The 20,689-nt window shown below is 29.4% G+C and overlaps 3 protein-coding genes across 4 annotated transcripts; all 3 read right to left on the bottom strand.

Annotated features, from left to right (window-relative positions):
- Window positions 1-394: 394 nt before the first annotated feature.
- Window positions 395-4,242, bottom strand: LOC101490097 (uncharacterized protein At4g37920). The gene is made up of 6 exons (XM_004486379.4): window positions 3,762-4,242; window positions 3,367-3,653; window positions 2,606-2,774; window positions 1,850-2,094; window positions 1,088-1,275; window positions 395-1,000 (listed from the first exon to the last, which is right to left on the bottom strand). Exons 1-6 carry the CDS (start codon window positions 3,925-3,927, stop codon window positions 841-843), a joined length of 1,215 nt encoding a protein of 404 aa, XP_004486436.1. The 5' UTR covers window positions 3,928-4,242; the 3' UTR covers window positions 395-840.
- A 3,012-nt stretch (window positions 4,243-7,254) lies between these two features.
- LOC101490421 (uncharacterized) lies at window positions 7,255-12,524 on the bottom strand. 2 transcript variants are annotated; one of them, XM_004486381.4, is made up of 13 exons: window positions 12,262-12,524; window positions 12,076-12,166; window positions 11,826-12,006; window positions 11,105-11,195; window positions 10,629-10,664; window positions 10,413-10,511; window positions 10,201-10,331; window positions 10,042-10,090; window positions 9,839-9,928; window positions 9,699-9,752; window positions 8,584-8,649; window positions 7,721-7,818; window positions 7,255-7,618 (listed from the first exon to the last, which is right to left on the bottom strand). In XM_004486381.4, the coding sequence occupies exons 1-13, from the start codon at window positions 12,343-12,345 to the stop codon at window positions 7,552-7,554; spliced, it is 1,137 nt and encodes a 378-aa protein (XP_004486438.1). In that variant the 5' UTR covers window positions 12,346-12,524; the 3' UTR covers window positions 7,255-7,551. The 2 variants fall into 2 exon arrangements, with proteins under 2 accessions (XP_004486438.1, XP_004486437.1); XM_004486380.4 differs by having other exon boundaries at window positions 12,076-12,175; window positions 12,262-12,521.
- Window positions 12,525-16,339: 3,815 nt separating this feature from the next.
- Window positions 16,340-18,031, bottom strand: LOC101490968 (xylulose 5-phosphate/phosphate translocator, chloroplastic-like). The gene has a single exon (XM_004486382.4). It carries the CDS (start codon window positions 17,777-17,779, stop codon window positions 16,526-16,528), a length of 1,254 nt encoding a protein of 417 aa, XP_004486439.1. The 5' UTR covers window positions 17,780-18,031; the 3' UTR covers window positions 16,340-16,525.
- Between the last annotated feature and the right edge of the window lie 2,658 nt (window positions 18,032-20,689).

Here is a 20,689-nt window from a genome sequence, read left to right on the forward strand (position 1 = left end):
TATATATATATATAGTTGATTTTTTTATACTAATTATTTATTTAATTAAATAATTGAATTAACAGAATGAGATTATAGGACATATATTATGAGTAAAAACCTATTTCACCCTAACTACAATGCATTTATAGTGTAAGTAGTTTTATTGTATCGCAGCTATTCAACTAATTCTCAAGTACCACTATTTTTAGGAAGTGATTTTTTTCGGTGATCAACCTTCAATTTAGGATTCTTGAGAACATGTGGACCAACATTGGCATTTTATGATAAAATGATAGACATATATTTCAATATATTTTTACTTTAAATATATTAAGTATTCAATTTATTTATTTAAAAAATAAAGTGAGGGACGTGTATACACGTCCTCATCATAAACTACTATAAACAGAAATCAAACAACGACTGTAATATTTCAATTGTGCTCATTTGTTCAGCCTTTAAAGACATATCCAATGGAATATTTTATTCACAATCATATAACAACATAAGAGACCTGGCCAATGCTGAAGTTTAGTGGATATGCTGTATTTTTACTCTACATATAACATTTCCCTCTCCCACGTGCATAGGACACAATCGTCTACTCAAATTTCAAAGTCCTATAGTAACCAAAAACAAATGTAACCTAACCTAACTTTCGATCTTACAATCGTGATAGTTGTCTAGTTTTGTTTCCTGTTTCAGCTTATTCTTGTTTAAAAAATCCAAAGTTTCCAACTACTAGCCAGAATATAGGCTTATTTAGAGCAATGATGTAGATCTGGCCATGCATTTGATGAACATCAAGAATCTCATGCCAATTAGGAAACCACCTTAGTATGTTTCTCACCCTTGTATTCACATGAAGTTCCTTTCCACAACCTTCTTTAACATCTCCAACTTTTCGATGATCTCTGGATTCAACAGATCCCTTGCTTCCCTAATGAGGGTACCTTCTTTGCTCAAATGATAAGCATCCAACACAGTCTTTATCCATGTGTGAAGCTTCTCTGGCGTCCTGAAAAAGATATTACGAAGAAATTATGGCAACTGAATTCTATTTCGAGATAATTTGTATTCGGATATGAATACATGTGTGACGTACGTGTACAAACTATCCACATCATTTCCTTCAAGTTCTTCTCCAGGTGTAAATGCATCTTTAAGGGCAGACAGTTGCTCCTCAGGATCTTCAATTCGAAGAATATACTTGACTATTCGAATTTCTTTCGGAACAAGTCTTTGAAGATTTGCCACTGAAGTCTTGTATAAATGATAGAGGATGTCTTTTACCTGCATATAATGTTTTGCTTTACAATCGATATAGGAAATAGCAAGTAATATATAATGGGGGAAAATTACCGTGTAATATCTAGCTAGGTAGAATATAATCCTGAATGAGTAGGTTTGTTTAATGGACAAGATCAAATTGGACACCCAATTTTTATTTCATACATCACATGAGAGAAATTAACAACTATTGTAGTTTGAGATTCATACCATCCCACGTTCCCTTGACTTTTTGTGTAAACATATAAGTTTATGACTCATTCGCTTCATATTTCCCCCAAATCTATAATCTCTTATCACCCCTTTTAAAATAAATCAAGGACAGGATAAAAACATTATAGATAAGGAAATTAATTAAGTTGCATACTGCCATCCAGTAGCCTTTTGAATGGAAATAAAAGTATAAAAAAAAAAAAAAACTAGCAACTACTCTATCCACTTGGTTCTTCCTCCATACTGTGTTGCAATCTAAAGAAACTATTTCAACAACCATCTAAAATTTCTTATCCTCTGTATTCTTGATATAAAATAGGAGCAGTAAATGTAAAGGAAAGTACTGAGGTGGCCCTTAATTTACCTCATCTTTCGTCATATTTGACTCCTTGGCAGCTGACCAAGCTTTGGTGATCATCAATACCAGTGTTGAATCAAGTTCTTTTTTTTCTGCCAAATTGTCTATCTTCCTGCAGGCAGCATCAAGTGAGGGAGAATTGATAATATCTTGGAATTTCAGCTGTGCAGCATTTATCTGTTCAATGCTTTCTGTTGCACCATCATAGGCTTGTACAGCAGCCAAGCATGCGTCCCCAAGTTTTGCCAGTTCTTTTCATATGAAAAAAAAAAAAGTTATAGGTTTTAAAATGCCAAATTAATCAAATATGCAAGCTTGCACTAAGCAATTAAACACAGTTCTTAATATGTGAAACCTACCAGATGATATTGGTTGTATTGTATATGTATTCTAAGGATAACAATCAGAATGCCACCCAGACCCAGCCTAACCAAGACAATATCTAGAAGTTCTCCTAATTACGGTTACATTTAATTGAGAGACAATTTCAGAAATATTTTGGTTCTAGAAAATAAATAGTTTATGTTCCATACATTTTATAAATTCAATGTTTGACCATTGAAAATCACCATTGTCTGGTTATACTCCTAGAAAGAAAGAAATGTAACAAGTTTCTGAACTGAATGAATGTAGTTCATTGGTTCGTGATTAGCTACACAAGAAAATCGGTTGATGCAATTTGGTATGATATTGCAGACCAAATCCAAAAGTTATCCAAAACATTGATTTATGTAACTGAAAGCATTCAAAACAAAATCATACCATTTTGCTTTTCTGCGTCGTCATAGTAGGATTTAGTGACCGCATGAAGGTGCTCAAAGAATTCATTTGTAAAATCCTTCCTACGCTTGGAGACTATATTGCTAATTTCAGATGGATCACGACTGATTACATCAAGAAGATCATTGTGTCTCTGCACATCCTCATCAATCTGCACGAGAGAGCAATTCACAACAAATTTTCACTATGCCTATACCCTATTTACATACCATATCAAGCATCTCATTCTTAATCAAGAATCATTTTGGATAAAGTTCACCACTGATGCTCATTGAAAAAATAAATATCACAAGAATTTGCAAATAATTACCTGTTTGAAAAAATAACTTCTAGCACAAACCAAAATTTGCTTATGTGTCTCAAATCTTTCAAAAACTTTTTCATTTTTCTTCTTGTTAAACACCAATAAGCTTATAAGAACCAATATTGTCAAATAGCAGATATCGCGAAGCCGTAGGCCATAGCGTATTTTGAACAAATCACTTATATTATTTCACAATAAACTATTTACCACAAAGTGTTGTCAAATAGCTGCTATAGCAGCTCTATGGTAAAACAACATTTGAACAAACCGCTATTTTTCGCAATTGACAACACCAATAAGAACTTTTCTACAAGTCAAGAACAATAAAACTTATTTTAATCAAAAAGCTCCTACAAAAAAATCAAATCCATAATCCATAATAATAATAAAAACAACTAATTGACAATCTCTAGCATCAAATGAAAAAACAAAACAATACCTCTTTGAGTTTCCTGGCGAGGCGGAGAAGTTTTTCCTTCATAGCAGGGTTGGTCTCAGAAATTGCTTTATCATGACAACGAGTAAAAAAATGGGGTCTAATATTGTTCCATTCTCTACTAAAAGCCAACAACCTTCTCCAATCAGTTGGAGTAGGTTTATCAACCATGAAAACACCAATGAGTTTATCACACACTCCAATCATTTTGTTATCGTCTAACACATCACTCGTACTATCTTCGTGTGAAGCAACGTAGTTACAAGGTCGTAAACCTCTTTCTCCGACTCCTTCATAAATAGATAATAATAAAACACAAAAATCAATTAACAAAAATTGGATGATAATAAAAATAAAAATAAAAATAAAAACCTAAATAACAATAAGTAAGAGCTTACTTGTTAGTGTTTGAACAAGTTTGGGGAAAAAGTTGAAGCGCGAAGAGGGGAGTGAGGTTTTGAATGGTAATAACGAATGGGGAAGAGAGGAAGTTGAAGGAGAAGAAATGAAGAAAGAAGGTGAAAGTGAAGAACGCGAGGGTAGAATTGCAGTGTACAACTTCATCGCGTTGCTCGATTTTGCACCGTGAAGCTTCTCTCTGATTATTGCATAAACCCCAGATAAACAGATTACTCTCCGACCAATTTTGTGAATTTTTTTTCAATTTTTTGTGGTAATAAATTACTATTTTTTTTCCTTAAAAATAGACGCGGGATGCATCAAGATAATACTCACTCCTCTCAACTCATTTAAAAGAAAATCCAAACTAAACTAATCTTCGATTTAATATTTTTTTTTCTTTCTAATTTCACTTTATTAATATATTACACACATCATTCTTCTTTCATTTTGTTGTGAAATAATCAAACGAATCTCTCTTTGTAGAATTGAAAAAATACAAAAATATTAATATACATGCATTATGAATTATTGTATTATAGTGTAAATTGATTTTATACTAATCAATAAAAATTATTTACCTTTCTATATCATATCATTAATAAAATTTCGTGATTTGTTAGAATACATAATTTTTAGACAAACTAAAATATGTACATTTTTAGACAAGATAGAATATGTATATGTAAAATTAAGTAATAGTATTGTTTGGCTTTTTTATTTTTAGATAATAATATTAATGTAAAATTGTTTTACATATCAAATGTCCATTAATTTAATTTAAAACAAAAGTCCACCGTAAAAGTTACTTTATTTTGCTTTGTTTTTTTAAATGTAATTTGTCATTATAGACTTACTTTAGAATTATAGATAATTCAAGTTTCATTAAAATATCAATCAAAATTTTTTTATTCATTGAATATTATTTAAAATAACATGCAAAATTCAAAATAGGACCAAAATACACTATAAATTTAAAGGTAAAACATCAATTTAGTCTTTAACAGCGTAGAGTATTAGAGTGCTGTGTCTTTAGTTTCAAATTTAGTCAAAAACTTAAATTAGTCATCAAATTATTAGAATAATATTTGAAAGACATAACTTTTTATCATCAAAGTTTCTAAAAGATACAACTCAATATCTAAATAGTAATGAGTTATGACCACTATAACATCAAAATTAAACTAACTGTTATTTTAATTATTTAAAGACTAGTTTGAATTTTTTACCAAATCAGGGACTAAAATGTTCAATATTTTCATAAACTGAAATATTGGTTTAGCTGAATTTTAAAATAATAAAGATACAATAACAAATTACATTTCAAATTAGATCAAAATAAAACAATTTTTAACCTTTTTAAAAAAACACATAAATCGTTTAGAAAGATAATGGATCTTTTTAAAATAACGTGCAAAATTCAAAATAGGACTAAAATACGCTATAATTTTAAAGGTAAAACATCAATTTAGTCTTTAAAAGTGTGAAGTACTAGAGTGTTGTGTCTTTAGTCTCAAACTTAATCAAAAACTTAAATTAGTCATCGAATTATTAAAATAATCTTAAAAAGACATAATTTATTATCATCAAAGTTTTTAAAAGATACAACTCAATGTCTAAATAGCTATGAGTTCTGACCATTATAACATCAAAGTTAAACTAACTGTTATTTTAATTATTTAAAGACTAGTTTGAATATTTTTATCGAATTAGTGACCAAAATAACGTTTCATATTTTTATGGACTAAAATATTGGTTTAGCCGAATTTTAAAATAATAAAGAAACAATGACAAATTACATTTCAAATTAGATCAAAACAAAAGTATTTTTAACCTTTTTGAAAAAAACACATAAATCATTTAGAAAGATAGTGAATTTTTTTGACAAAAAAAAAACATTAAGAACCGATGACGTAATTTTTTTAACAGAAATTAAACTACTTTCAAAATTATTAGTAATCATTGCTAGTTAAGTTTTCTTTTGAAGCTATAAATATAATGTGATAGATAATGAGAGATATTTTTCAATTATAAACATCAAATCTAATTTTAATTCATGAGATTTTATTATCTAAACTTCTATTCTTTTATGAAATTATTTAAACTTCTTCAATATTGTTGTTTTATTTTTTTATTAGTATAAAAATCAAATAATTGTTGCTTATCTTATTTTTAACCCTATATGAATATGATATAAAGTAAAAAATAAAGATAAAAATTAATTTGTGAGTACACTAAATAGTCTCTTCGAGTCTGATACGATTATTGCACCCACTATGTTATAGCGTTGCAATGATGCTTGTATGGTTGCAGAATGTGATTGGTTCCACAATTATTTGAAACCATGAATTGGAATGCACCATTCTTTTGGTTTATATAAACAAAGATTGACCAACAACTAAAATATTTTTTAAACTATTTAAGTAGAATTGGCTACATGAATAAAAGATGATGTAATATTTAGGGTGAAAATAATTGAAATAATAGTTTTAGGTGGAAAACATAGTTTTATTTAGCCTATTAATAACTTTACTACCCGTTTGGTTTAGGAAAACAACAAAGTAAAATAATGTAAATTAAAGGAAAGAGAAAGGGCGAAAATTAGATGATTTTTTAGTTATTTGATTTACAAAAAAATAAAACTAAGTTTTTCAATCTGATTGTTACATACTTTATTCCAAATCTTCAATAAGTCTAACAATCGATTAGATCTCCTCCAAATAGTTCATAAGTTCTATCTAATGTACTAGTTTTATCAAATGACGACGTTGTGGATATCATAGTTTTAAATTGTGATTACGATCACGGTTACACTGCAAACTTTTATATTGAAGAAAAATACAGAAAAATTTAGCCGATGTAACTGTAATGGCAGTTGTGTTACCGTTGTAGAAACTTCAAAATCTACAATATTGCAGCCACAATTGCAGTTGCAGACCGCAATTTAAAACTATAGTGTATATACTCTCAAATGCACTACACTGCTAATATTTGTTTTATCAACATCATATTAGAGATAATTATTTAAAGTGAATAAAGTGTAAAATAAGAAAATCAATAATTGATTATGATGTATCAACAATATTTCCCTTTAATTTGTTATCTATAATTCTAAATTGTGAAATCCTTCTATAGTATTTGACTTGATCGTTGGATTCTACATTGTCTTTAATATGTTAATGTCTAGTATTAAGTTAGTGTAGACTATTCTCTTTATTTTTGGGACACACCATCACTCTCAAGTATCAATTCTTGGTCAATGGTGAGCTCTTGTCAGTCATTTCTTAACAGAAAAAATAACATGAAAAAATGCTGCCCACCACTTTAGGTCTCTTTCAGACTAAGAATGCTACCCAGCACTTCCTTACAATCAAGCTCAAATATACATGTTCGTACCACAAAGGTCTCAAAACTCATTGCAAAGTCAGTAGCGAACCCAAAGCATCGCCTTCTATGATGAGGTGAAAATTAAAAACAGAACACAAAATCATATAAAGGGAAAATAAAAATGGAACACTGAATCCTATTTTTCCATATTGAATGTCTATTTGATAATACACAACAGCTACTTTTATGCACATAGTAAAGTTTTAGTTAAACATACACAACAGACAATATAAAACAAAATATTCCTAGAATTGAACGAATACAAGAAAAATTTAAATGTCAACGCATTTAACTCCCAAGAAAACAAATGCATCGACGGCACAGACCAACAAAACATTTTTCAATGACCAAGTTTAGAGATAGCCACGAGATTGGGATTGAGCTTGGCACGCTCTGGGCTTGTTACAGTTGAACTTGACCCTCACTGCATTGCCTCTTGAAATTCAAGGCCTCATCTGCCAGAAACTCACTATAGAAACAATTCATATTAATTAGCCATACAATGTTGGGACAAGGAAAGAATAGATAATGCATAATGGCACAAATCAAACAACTAATGCAAAACACTCACCAAATTCGCTCAGCCATCAGTGACTGTTCCCATCTCGGACTCCATGGATAATCAGACGTAAGACGTGACTTCATAGGTGCCATTTGTGAAGTAAAATGCTACAAAATAACATGAAAAAAACCTCACTAGTAACATTGTAGGAAATAACTTCAACCTGAGTTGATAGCATATATTATAGCTTTAAAAAAGATCTATTGTCAAAATAAAAAATATGCAGAACATCCCACTATGGTGAAGGATAGCCATAGGTAAGACTTTAGAACACGAGTTTGGGTACATGGTGTGCTTTAGAATAGTAAGGTAATAACTAGTATTGTACATCATGATAAACTCCAATATTTACATTTGATTCCACAATCTTGCTTTGAAGATCATCATATGTATCAAAACAATTTGTGAGAAGCGAAGAATAATCACTTACTTTATCAGCTAAAAAAGAACATTGCATGCTAAAGATTCGAAGTACAGTACTTCTTTTGATGAAAGAGAGCATGACAGTTTCTTGATCTAAATCACATTGATACTTTCAAGCTTGAGTTTATACTTCAACTAAACATATCAGTACATCAACCATCACTCAGAAATCTAAAGAGTATCTACCGCTTCCTCACTGTCTCCAACAAAAGACTACATAAAATAAAAACTAAACCATACAATCATATTGACATCACAAGACTTAGAAACAATAACTATGTTTTTGAAAAAATTCAGTCTTGACAATTGGCGCTTTGCAACAACATCAATACATTCCACTATAAGGAACTTATTTATTCTTTAATTGTTGCCTACATTGCTGAACGGTAAATATTGCTCGATCTAAAACTATTAAACAAAATTTGTCAGACAGTGGAAACAAATGTAACCTGTGAACTTTGAAGCATAATAGCCGGCTGTTGCTTTGGAAACTGAGCTGGAATTAGGAAGTGTACCTAAATAAGTAAAATTGTCAGAACTTTGGTCAAGTGCATAGATCTGACAACTAGTGGAACCTATGAAATGAAGAAAAACATCCAATAAAAGATATCAGCATCAGCCTTGGAACATAAAACTACTTGGAAGACTAAATTTAACCATATAATTATCTCTGTACTACTTGTTGGAAGACCAACCCAGAAACACTGATTAAAATAATACAATTTGGCATAAATGATACTCTCAGAGGTTGAGAGTAATTACGTCTGGTTTCTTTCTCCATTGCTTGCAAATACTAAATGCAATCCCCTTCCTATTAGGGTGTATTGGAAAGCAAAGAGTAAAGTGTAATTGCAAATTTCTAACACACATCCTACTTCTCTCCTTCTCTCTCCCTAGTGAATTTTCATGGTTTTACCAAGAATCCATGACTTAGCAACATGTTTCTATCAACAAACCAGAAATTATAAATTAGGGATTTGACGACTGGATTAATGAATTCTGATTCCTGAGCATCCAACCACCAAAGTTGAACGAGTTTCCATGTCCTACTAGTAGTAGGACAGCCTCTCATTTTATAGGGAATCTATGATAGTGATAATATAATACTCCTATCTAGTATAGTGCACCACGCTACTGTCTCTTTAGAAAAATTATATATTGACCATAAAAACAAAAGGAAAAAAATAGACAACAAAATATTATTTTTGCCTAAAAAGCAAAAAATTGTTAATGTCCTTGCATTCTAATTTCTATTCCCTAAAACAGGTATATGATTGCAATTCCAATACTGCAGTAGTCAAAGACATCATCAGACCCTTAGAAAAACCAAAAATACTTAAACACACTTGACTTCCTAAAATAATTAAACACACTTGACTTCCTAGTTCCTATGTTATAGCCATCAGTCAGAATGTGGGTCAACTGTTGGATCAAACAGAAAATAAGCCTAAAATATAGCTTGCGTGCTCTAGGAGAAATAAGAAAATAAATGGTCAGATTTAATATTCCAAAAGCAAACTTATGTTCCGAAAAGAAAAAAAAAGTAACGAGTGTCAAATATTACCAGAAATGTAAAAACTCCGGAAGCAGACAGAAAAGTTGCCTTTCTGCAAAAGACCTAGAAACAGGGAAATCATTAATTAGCAATTAACATGGAAACAAAGAATTCACAGCAATTTGAGAATAAGTGTCAAGGGTAGATACAGGATCAGCTTCAACTGGCCTTCCTAATGGAACAGCCAACGCTTCAATGAAGTGCCTTCTAACATCAATTAATGATACGGCTTCGAGGACCTAAGTTCATAGTATATTTATATTAATTGGAACAAAAAAGAATAATGTTCTTGAAGCACTAGAAAGTGCATATTAAATTAATAGACAACACGGTAAAGATAATTTCAGCTAACCTGTTTCTCAAGATATTCTTCCAGATTTGGAAGATATTCTGCCAAGCACCTTTGCATAATAGATCGACAACAAAAGCAGACACGCTATCAAAAACTATCCCAACCTTGTAAATGTATTTTTTTAGGACAAATAGAATAATCAACCTTCGAAAAGCTTACATCCCATCCAACCAAGAAGGAAGCTTGACATCATCAATGGAAAATAGGGTTTTCAACTCAGAAGAAGATACTAACTTCAAGCGAGGAGCTGAAGTGGAAGGCATATACTTTCTCCCAACAGGATATACAACCTAGGTTTAACATATCATAAGTAGTTTGTTTTGAAAGCAAGTGAAAAATTCAAAAGAATCTTAAAGAGAAAAGGAAACAACTTGTAAGTATATCTTCTGGGATTGTCTCCATGGACAGCCAGCAACCATCTTGTTTATGTTCATGTCCAGTAGGGGCACAGCAAATTTAACCTCCTCTGACTACACTAAAATGTAACATCGAAGAAGTCAATAATATTGTTCAGAGGCTACATTTATTTGCCCAACCATCCACGAATAGATCATAGAAATATCAGCGCATCTTTTCTGAAGATATACCTTGTCAGCACAAGAACTCATATGCATTTCTAGTCCCTGCAGCAAACGTTTTAAATTAAATTAAAGGCCAATCTTACCAACTAAACAAAGTTAGATCCAAAATTCAAAGTTCAAACATGTGCTTTCCAATTCACAGCCAGAGGTGGAAAGGCTCACACTGGCACATGCTAATCCACAGTCAGATGTGCTTTTCATCCTTCAACGAAACTTTACACTAGTTTTGTGAAATTTTACACGTTTTGTTATTTTCCAAACCCGTGTATGTTTTTTTAAGCACAAAAAATAACTACTATATATAACACAACGATCAAAAGTGGACGCATGTCAAACTCTCATTAATTGGTTTCCTGCTTAAATGCTTTTTCATTTCTTCAACGAAATTTGATGCTAGTTCAGTGATTTTTCCCAAGTAATGTAAACGCAGGTAGTTGACAAGTAAGGCAATGAGTTAAAAAAATATTCGAAAAAGAAATTACCTCTCTTGAAACAATAGTGCTGACTTCAAATTTCAACCGATCATCATCGACTTCTCCAACACGCTTCGCTTGATACAGCACATATTGATCCCTATAAAACATCAATGCAAAATCACCATATATATATATATATATATATATATATATATTCATTTACCCAAACCACAAAAAGGCCTATTTGAATCAGCATATTTGAGCTTATATACCGGTATAAGCACTTGTGAACTGATTAGAAATGCTTATGGAAACAACTTATGACATATCCATAGGCTGTTTTCAGCTTATTTCATTAACTCTTGTGAGATAATTTATGAAAACAGCAGCATATTTGAAATCAGGAGAGTAACAAATGAAAGAACTTTTATAACTAAAAAGTGAAAGCAATCATGCTTAGTCATTGATCAAATCATGAATGACTAAAATTAGAACAAAAAATCATGTGACCTTTTTAAGTGGTCATGTGACACTTAAATAACATTCAATCATGACCATCATATATAGTTGTATGGTTCAGATTTAGTCTCTCACCCTCTCATATTAAATCGTCTCTCACTTGGTACATCCCAATATAAAACCATTTTAACTTGATTTCATCTTTTGTTATGGAAATAACAACAAAGGCATTTGTACGATAAGCCTTTATACTATAATATAAGCTCTAAATAAGTTATTAAGTTGTTTGTCCCTCCAAACAGGACAAGTGCACAGAAAGTGTAGTTACCTCAAGTATTGAATAAGAGTCAAGAGACGCGTGGGGTCTTTGTAATTCCAATCAGATAGTAAAGAGATGTTATTAGGTTCAACAGATTGAGTCATATGAAATGGATGAAAATGTTCGTCTTCAGGGCCGAAAATAACATCGGGTGCAGTTGTAGGAGATTCAACATCGTATATAATATCCCCTGAAACAGAGAAAATTAGAAAACCCTAAGCTACGATGAATGAATGGATGATGAAAGAAAAATGGATACATTTGATGAAGTCTAAGCAGTAGGGAATGAGGAGAGTGAAGCGATCGATGATGCCGGAATTGTATTTGTCACTGGACCACATGTGATCAACCTGCAAACCCTATAAATATGTGTTATGTGAGTGATTGAGAAATGGAAATGATGGAAAGAATGAAAGAGTGATTGTTGTGTTGACTGTTGACCGACCTTGAGGGTGAGACGGGAGTTAGAGAGGAGGTGACTCAGTTGACCGCCGATGAAAGGAGGGATGTTTTCGGTGCCTGCGCCCATCTTTCTGATTCTACCTTTCTTCTCTTCTCTTCTCTTCTCTTCTCTCTTCTAGCTCGCTATTTCCGCATCAGTTACCAGTTACCACCCGCACCTTACACCTTGAATAATAATTATATTTTATTGCACTTTTGGGGGAAACTTTTTAATACTTATTTTTCAAAAAATATTCGATCTATTCTACTTTAGAAATTATGTACTATTCTGTTTCACTTTCTGGAGTCGCTAATCTTGCATCTCCAAAATATGATCACTAAAATAATATGTTTTGTCTTTTAAGTTTTAACTTAAATTTATTATCTGTTTTAAAATAAAATAAAAATAAATTTTATTTTTTATAAATGTTATATTATATTATATTATTATTATTTAATTATGTATGCCAATTTTATTCTAAATATTATAAATTATATTTTAATAAATTAAATATATACTTTCTTATTTATATATTTTAAACGTATTTTTTAAATTTTAGTGGATGGGTCGCATTTAGGGATGCAACCCCCACTCTCAATTATATCTATATCATTTAATGATAAAAAATATTATTTATTTATTAATAACTTAATTTAATTGATTAAAATCAATAACAAAATACATAAAAAATTATAAAGTTTGAATAAAAGTGTTAATAATATTTTTTTTATTATAACCGAGTATTTATATAGTCTGTGTTTTTTTTGTTTGTAATTTATCTCTAATATTCATTTTGGTTTTAATACAAATATTATTTTAAAAATTTATAAAAGAAAAAGATAACTTTTATTCAAACTCCGCTAAAAATTTGAATGCTTATGCATGGTTAATGGATTAGAGTGACTTAAGTCATGATATTAACAACTCCTCTAACAAAAACTAACAATTAAAAACTAACATTAACTATTTTAAAAAAAATTCGAATACATATTTTCAAACATAAATAACTCTACATTCAACTCAATTTTCAAATATGAGTTTATTTGAAAACAGTTTTAGGCGCAATGAAACTAAATACACATTAGTCTTATAATTACACTGACGTGGCAAAGCAAAAAGCTGTCGAAGGTTTTCATGCTTTCTTTCAAGAGGAAATATCTTGTGATGTAGAGGAAGCAACTGAACATAAAATGAGTTTAAGTACTATAACTAATATTTCAGTCATTGCTAGTAGCTAGTTTCATTTGATAATATGCTCTACTGAGCTTCCGCATCAGTTACCGGTTACCACCCGCACTATTTTTTTTTATGAACTTACCATTCACACCTTGAATGATAATTATATTTTATTGCAGTTTTGGGGGAAATTTTTTAATACTTATTTTTCAAAAAATAGTCTATCTATCCTACTTTAGAAATTATGTACCGTTCTGTTTTACTTTTTGGAGTCACTAATTTGCATCTCCAAAATATGATCACGGAAAAGAATATAATTTGTCTTTTACGTTTTAAATTAAATTTATTATCTATTTTAAAATAAAATAAAAATAGATTTTATTTTTTCATAAATGTTATATGTGTATTATTATTATTTAATTATGTTCGTCAATTTTATTGTAAATAATTTAAATTGTATTTTAATAAATTAAATATATGCTCTTATTATATTTTTTAAATTCTAGGCGATGAGTTGCATTTAAGGATGCAACCCCCACCCCCAATTTTGTTTTATACTGTTTAATTATTAAAAAAATTGATAAAACAATATTATTTATTCATTAATAACTTAATTTAATTAATAATAAAATACATAAAAATTATAAAGTTTGAATAAACGTGTCAATAATATTTCAATAATGTTATTTATATAGTCTCTATTATTTTGGTACTTTATCTCTAACATTCATTTTAATTTTAATATAAATACTATTTTAAAAAAATTAAAAAGAAAAAGATAACTTTAGAAAAGAGACGTAATTATATATGGTAGCATAACAAAAAACACTTAATGTAAAAAAAAACTCTTAACAGATTCCACATAGTGATTTATGGATGTCGAAATGTTAAAAGTACACGAGGCGAGATTTGCTCCTAGAAATAGCCCTAAGGGGTGGGTAAAATTCAGTTATGAACTAGAACCGTTTGAAAATTGAACCGAATTGGTTTTCAGTTTGGAAAAACTGAACTGAACCGGTTTTTAGCTCAAAGAACCGAACCGAACCGGTTTATAAAAGTGGTGCACTGGTTTATTATTTTGAACCGAACCGAATTGGTTTAATTTAATTTTTTTGTTCATATAGGCCAAAATTTACATAATTACCCTAATTACTTTTAAAAAAAATTCGGTTCAAGATTTTTGAACTAAAACCGGTTCGGTTCGGTTTTTTGAATTGAAAAACCAGTTCGGTTCAGTTCTAGTTTTACAAAATCAGTTCGAAAACAGTTCGGTTCTTAAACCAGTTCAGTTCAAAACCAGTTCGGTTCGGCAGTTTGATTCAGTTTTTGGTTTTTTTAAACACCCCTACCAACTATTATGTTAAAATTTTATTTAATTGAAGACGTAGTATGCAGACTTGTGCATGAAATAAGGTTTTAGAAAGTGTACTTGTGATCTTATTTAGGTCTAGAAGTATAATTACGACACAAAAATTATGTTTTATTTTTCAAATGTGTATAGCCAAAGTGATTGCAGGTACAAAAAGTTCCTCCTTATAGACTTAGTTTTTTTATTGAAAAATAGTTATTTGAATGCCTATGGATGGTTAATGGATATGACTTACGTCATGATATCAACAACTCTAACAAAAACTAACAAATAAGAATTAACATTAACTATTTAAAAAAAAAAATCAAATGCATATTTTCAAATATAAATGACTCTACATTCAACTAAATTTTAAAATGTGAATTTATTTGAAAACACTTTTAGCCTCAATGAAACCAAATACTCATTAGTCTTATAATTACACTGACGTGGCAAAGCAAAAAGCTGTCAAAGGTTTTCATTCTTTCTGTCAAGAGGAAATATCTTGTGATGTAGAGGAAGCAACTGAACATAAAATGAGTTTAAGTACTATAACTATTCTTTCAGTCATTGCTAGTAGCTAGTTTCATTTGATGATATGCTCTACTAAGCTTCAAATTCAAGAAAGCCTAAAATCAAGAGCAGCCAATACTACTCAAAGACATGAAAAAGCTCAAAGACCAAAGATGCAGTATTGAAATGTTTGACCAAATAGATATCATAAAACTCCAAAGCAAGCTGTAAATTTTAGAGCAATATGACTGACCAGCAAACAATAAAAGTGGACTTTTACTAGCTAGCTAATGAACTCTTTAGCTAGTAATAATATAATCAAAAGAAAACCAGATTCTTTGAAAGTGAAGGGAACATAAAGTAGTGGAAGTATTTGGATAATATGCTCACTGAAAAAACTATGATATGCAGTCATCAACTATCAGTGTGTTGTCAATTATGAATCTCAGAAAATAGTGTTTTGTTCAATTTCATCTACGCTTTAGTGTATTAACGCCGCTAGTTAACCACATTTTGTATTAAATAGCATATTGCACTACCATAGTGTTTTTGTTTGAATTCTGCTATGTTATAATGGTGTAAATAGCCGCTGTTTGACAACATTGACATTTAAGAGAAATTCGGCTTCACAATTTATAGGTGAACAATATGAAAGTGGAAATAAATATGGATGGAACAAACATAAGATATAGTCACTAGAAGTTCAACACACAAGTGAATCCTATTAGCTTGCCGATGCAGTAAAACAACATTGAGGTTAACCAATAGAGTAAAGCCTCGATTTAGTCCCTCAAGTATCACTCACTATCCAATTTCGTTTCTAAACTATATGAAAATAATAGATATTCCTAACACTATATAAAATCTGTCATGTTAGTCCCTAAATCATATGAAATTTATTTCTTTAGTCCCCAATCTCTTGTCAATATAAGGTACTAAATTGATGGTTCACTCAAATCAATATATTGCAGTTTATTTTAATCTGCCTCATCTATTTAAAATAAATCAAGCAAGAAGGAATTATATGCATGAAAATAAACCAAATAACCAAAAAAGTGCTTAGAAATATCAATACTAGAAAAATCACAGCAATAGTTCAAAAGAAACCAGAATGGAAGATCTTATTTAATGTCTAAATCTAAACATGACTAAAACTATAACTCAAATAATCAAAAACAGTTTTCATCTTCTTTCTAACATTTCCCCTAATCTTTTCCCCCTTCTATTGCTCTAACTACTCTTTTCACCTTCAATTTTCTTTGATTTCTTTGCAGCTGTAGCTTGTGAATAAAGAAAAGTCCCAAGTATAGCAATGGCAGATCCAAGTCCATTAAGCGGTCGAACCGGATTTCTAAAAACCAAAACTGAAGACACAATCACCACAACTCTCTTCATTGTGTTTCCAACAGAGAAACTTAATGGACTAATTTCATCCAATGCTTGGTAAGATGATTGGTTATAAAGATGATAAAACACACCAGAAACCAAAACCCAAATATACAAAGTTGAAGGTTTTCCAATAGCTTCAAGTGCTTTGTAATACCCAGGAATCCATTGAGACCCTTCTACAAATATAGCTACTGGAAAAAGATACAACAATGAAAGTATAGTAATCACACCATATAAGTTCAATCCATTAACTTCCTTGAAATTTTGCAAACTTCTTTTGGAATAAATGTTTCTCAATACAAAACCAACATTGCTAATAAGAGCACACCATAGTCCTTGAACATTGAAAGAAACTTCAGTAACAGCAGCCAAAGAACAACCAAGAACAATAGGTAAAATTGAAAGCCAAACCTTTATAGGATATTTATCACCAAGGAAAGAAGAGAATATGACAGAAAAAACTGGTTCTGCAGATTTGATAACATGTGTGAATGAAACAGCAACTTTTGAGAATGAAACACAAGCTGAAATGTGACCTATTGTGTGAAACAAAGCAGGTCCAAGTAGAGCAAGAATGAAAGATTTTGAGATTTTTGGAAAAGGTTGAAGCTTTAAAGACCAAAGAGCAAGCATCCAAATGGAACCAACAAAGAGCTGAAAAGATGCAAGAAGCCATGGGAAAGGGAAAAAGTTCAAAACTTTCTTGTTGTAAATGTTGAAAACAATGTTTTGAAAGTACCAAAATCCAAAAACTAAAGCAAGTTTGAGATTTATGCTTTTGGGACTAGTAATGGGTGCTGAACTTTCTCCTTCAGGATTTCTATCAGATACAGCTTTGAAAATTTGATTTCTGGGTTTTGTTGAGAACTCAAAAGGGTGTAAGAATCTGTTAAAAGATCTTGAATTTGTGGTTAAATTTTGGATCAGAGATGTGGGTGTGACAGAAAGTTTGGAACTTTTGAGATGTGATTCATGATGAGACCTGTTGATGAGAAGATTTGGTTTGAGAATTGGAGATGCATTAATGGAAAAATTGTGATTTGGTTTTGTGAAAGTGACAGAAGATGATGATGGAAAAATATTCAAAGATAACATTTTTTTGTTTAGTTTGTGTGGTTGTTCTTGATGAAGCCAGAAATAACTGAGACAATGGGAAAGGAAAATGAAAAGTAAATAGATTTCTCAAAAGGATAATAAGAAGACAACATTTTTGGAGCTTTAAGAGGCTTCAAAATGGGGATTGAATTTGTGAAGTAGTTTGATTTGAAAGAACACAGATGAACATTAAAACAGCACCTTAAACTAAACCTAGTACAGACCCAAAGGTACGCTTTTGTCCCTAAACGTTCGATATCAATTTTCCTAAAAAAAAACTATTAAATCTGGTTTAAAGTCATTTTGTCAACCGAAAAAATATTAACTAGATAAGTTATAATAACGTATATTTACATGAATTTATAATTTACAACATTTTTTATAAACTATTTTAAATAATTTTTGAATTTCTAACTTGTATATTTTTTTTAATTTTACTCTTATTATTATTTTAAATTTTATTTATCTTTTATAATTTATTTATTATAATTTTAAATAAATCAACTAGCTATATCTATAAATAATTTAAAATAAATAAATAAACTAAATAAATATTGTAAAATGATTTAAAAATATAATAATTTAAAATAAATAAGCAAGCTATAAATAAAGTCTTGATACAAAAATTAATACAGTTAAAAAAATCTTCATAGATAACTTTAAACATTAATTGACATAAAATTTATTATTAATTAAAAATGTCATTTTATATTTAAACCTATCGAAACTTTAACATTATCAAAAACTTCAATTAATTTATTTATTCATCATATATCATTTATCAACTACTTTTTACCAAATAAATCCTTAATTGAATTAACTTCTATTTTTTTTTTTTATTGGAACTGAAATAACTTGTTTAATGTTTACGACTTGTCGCAAACTTGAGTCAAAAGCAAAACTTTTCACAAACACTAAATACTAGAGAATAATCCGCACGTTGCGCGGTAAAATTTAATATATTACTAAGTATAAAATAACAATAATATGTAATTTAAAAGTTATGTTAATTTTGTTTTATAGTAGAATATACTCAAGTGTTTATGTACTTAAAGGTAAATATATTTTTAAATAATTATATATAAGCTAGGTTTGCTTTAGTACAAAAGAAGAAGTAAAACATTGTTGACTAAAACAATTCTTGCAAAATATATTTAAATGTGGAATTAGTTTATTCAAACTTTTTTTATTTCATTGAAGTGGTTCTTCTAATAATATTGTGTGTTTTGTGATATATTATAACATTCATTCGTGAGTGATAGTTTGTTAAATCCAAAATATTAAAACAATTCATTCGTGTGTGCTTTGGAATTTTAAAATAATTATTTGACACAGTCAATAAACTTTAAGAGTAGTTGAAAAAAATTATAGGCAAGAAAAATTTGTGAATGTTTAAGACATAAAAAGTTTCGAGTGAATAATGAAATAGTTAGAAGTACTTCATTTTCAAATATTTAATATTATTCTTTTTTTTTTTCAATTATAATTTGTATTTTTTAAATTATAAAAAGAAAAAATGTTATGGAAGACACATTCAACCTAGAAAAAAAAACTCATTTTATATGCAATAATATTGATATATGATCTTGAACAATAATTGACAATATAAAAACAATATTATTGAAGTATTTGTGAATTAATAGTGTGTCACATAAATAGTTGTACATTGATTGCATTTTATAATGTCGTTATCATTGTTTGAACTTATAATTTACAAGAGAGTGATTGAAAAATAGAAGATAGATCTTGATGTGTGTCTGTAGTCGAACTTGCATTGTCATGATTTGAAGATATTGGATAGTTTATATTCTTTTGAAGATACATCTTGATGTATTTATGTACTTAAAGGTAAATATATTTTTGAATAATTATATATAAGTTAGATTTGCTTTAGTACAAAAGAAAAAGTAAAACATTGTTGACTAATACAATTCTTGCAAAATATATTTAAATGTGGAATTGGTTTATTCAAACTTTTTTTATTTCATTAAAGTGGTTCTTCTACTAATATTGTGTGTTTTGTGATATATTATAACATTCATTCGTGGGTGATAGTTTGTTAAATCTAAAATATTGAAAAAATTCATTCGTGTCTGCTTTGGAATTTTAAAATAATAATTTGACACCGTCAATAAACTTCAAAAGTGGTTGAAAAAAATTATAGGCAATAAAAGTCTATGAATGTTTAAGACATAGAAAGTTTCGAGTGAATAATGAAATAGTTAGAAGTACTTTATTTTCAAATATTTAAGATTATTCTTTTTTTTTTTGTTTTAATTATGATTTGTGTTTTTTTAATTATAAAAAGAAAAAATGTTATGGGATACACATTCAACTTAGAAAAAAAAAACTCATTTCATATGCAATTAATATTGATATATGATCTTGAACAATAATTGACAATATAAAAACAATATTATTGAAGTATCCATGAATTAATAGTGTGTCACAAAATAGTTGTACATTAGTTGCATTTCATAATGTCGTTATCATTGTTTGAACTTAGAATTTACAAGAGAGTGGTTGAAAAATAGAATGGGTGTATGTAGTCGAACTTGCATTATCATGATTTGAAGATATTGGATAGTTTGTATTTTTTTATGGATTATTGAAATGAAAGTTTTGATGAGTAATTATAGCTTTTTAAATGTATTGATGAGTCACTAGTGATAAATTAAAACTGAAATTATATAATGTATGAAATAATTGTACTTGGACAAATGAAAAGGTTTGTATTATATATTCAAGAAACAAAACATAATAGAATAGAAGATGAATTTGGAATGTGTCACATCAGAATTTTGGTGAGTTGACAAATATTGGAAGATGTGACATAGAAGAAAAACTTTGGAGGGTTCTGTTTTAATTATTATAATAATAGATAATAGATAATAGATAGGAAGTAGGAGA

Source organism: Cicer arietinum, chromosome 1 (genome assembly GCF_000331145.2).
Source record: "Cicer arietinum cultivar CDC Frontier isolate Library 1 chromosome 1, Cicar.CDCFrontier_v2.0, whole genome shotgun sequence".
Taxonomy (NCBI): domain Eukaryota; kingdom Viridiplantae; phylum Streptophyta; class Magnoliopsida; order Fabales; family Fabaceae; genus Cicer; species Cicer arietinum.

Coding starts and splice junctions, on each gene's coding strand:
- LOC101490097 (XM_004486379.4), bottom strand. CDS start 3,927: ATGAAGTTGTACACTGCAATTCTACCCTCGCGTTCTTCACTTTCACCT. Junction 2,095..2,605: donor CGACGCAGAAAAGCAAAATG/GTATGATTTTGT, acceptor TCATATGAAAAG/AACTGGCAAAACTTGGGGAC. Junction 1,276..1,849: donor CAAATATGACGAAAGATGAG/GTAAATTAAGGG, acceptor CATTATATGCAG/GTAAAAGACATCCTCTATCA.
- LOC101490421 (XM_004486380.4), bottom strand. CDS start 12,345: ATGGGCGCAGGCACCGAAAACATCCCTCCTTTCATCGGCGGTCAACTG. Junction 12,007..12,075: donor CTGCTTAGACTTCATCAAAT/GTATCCATTTTT, acceptor TCTCTGTTTCAG/GGGATATTATATACGATGTT. Junction 10,512..10,628: donor TGAGTTCTTGTGCTGACAAG/GTATATCTTCAG, acceptor ATTTTAGTGTAG/TCAGAGGAGGTTAAATTTGC.
- LOC101490968 (XM_004486382.4), bottom strand. CDS start 17,779: ATGTTATCTTTGAATATTTTTCCATCATCATCTTCTGTCACTTTCACA.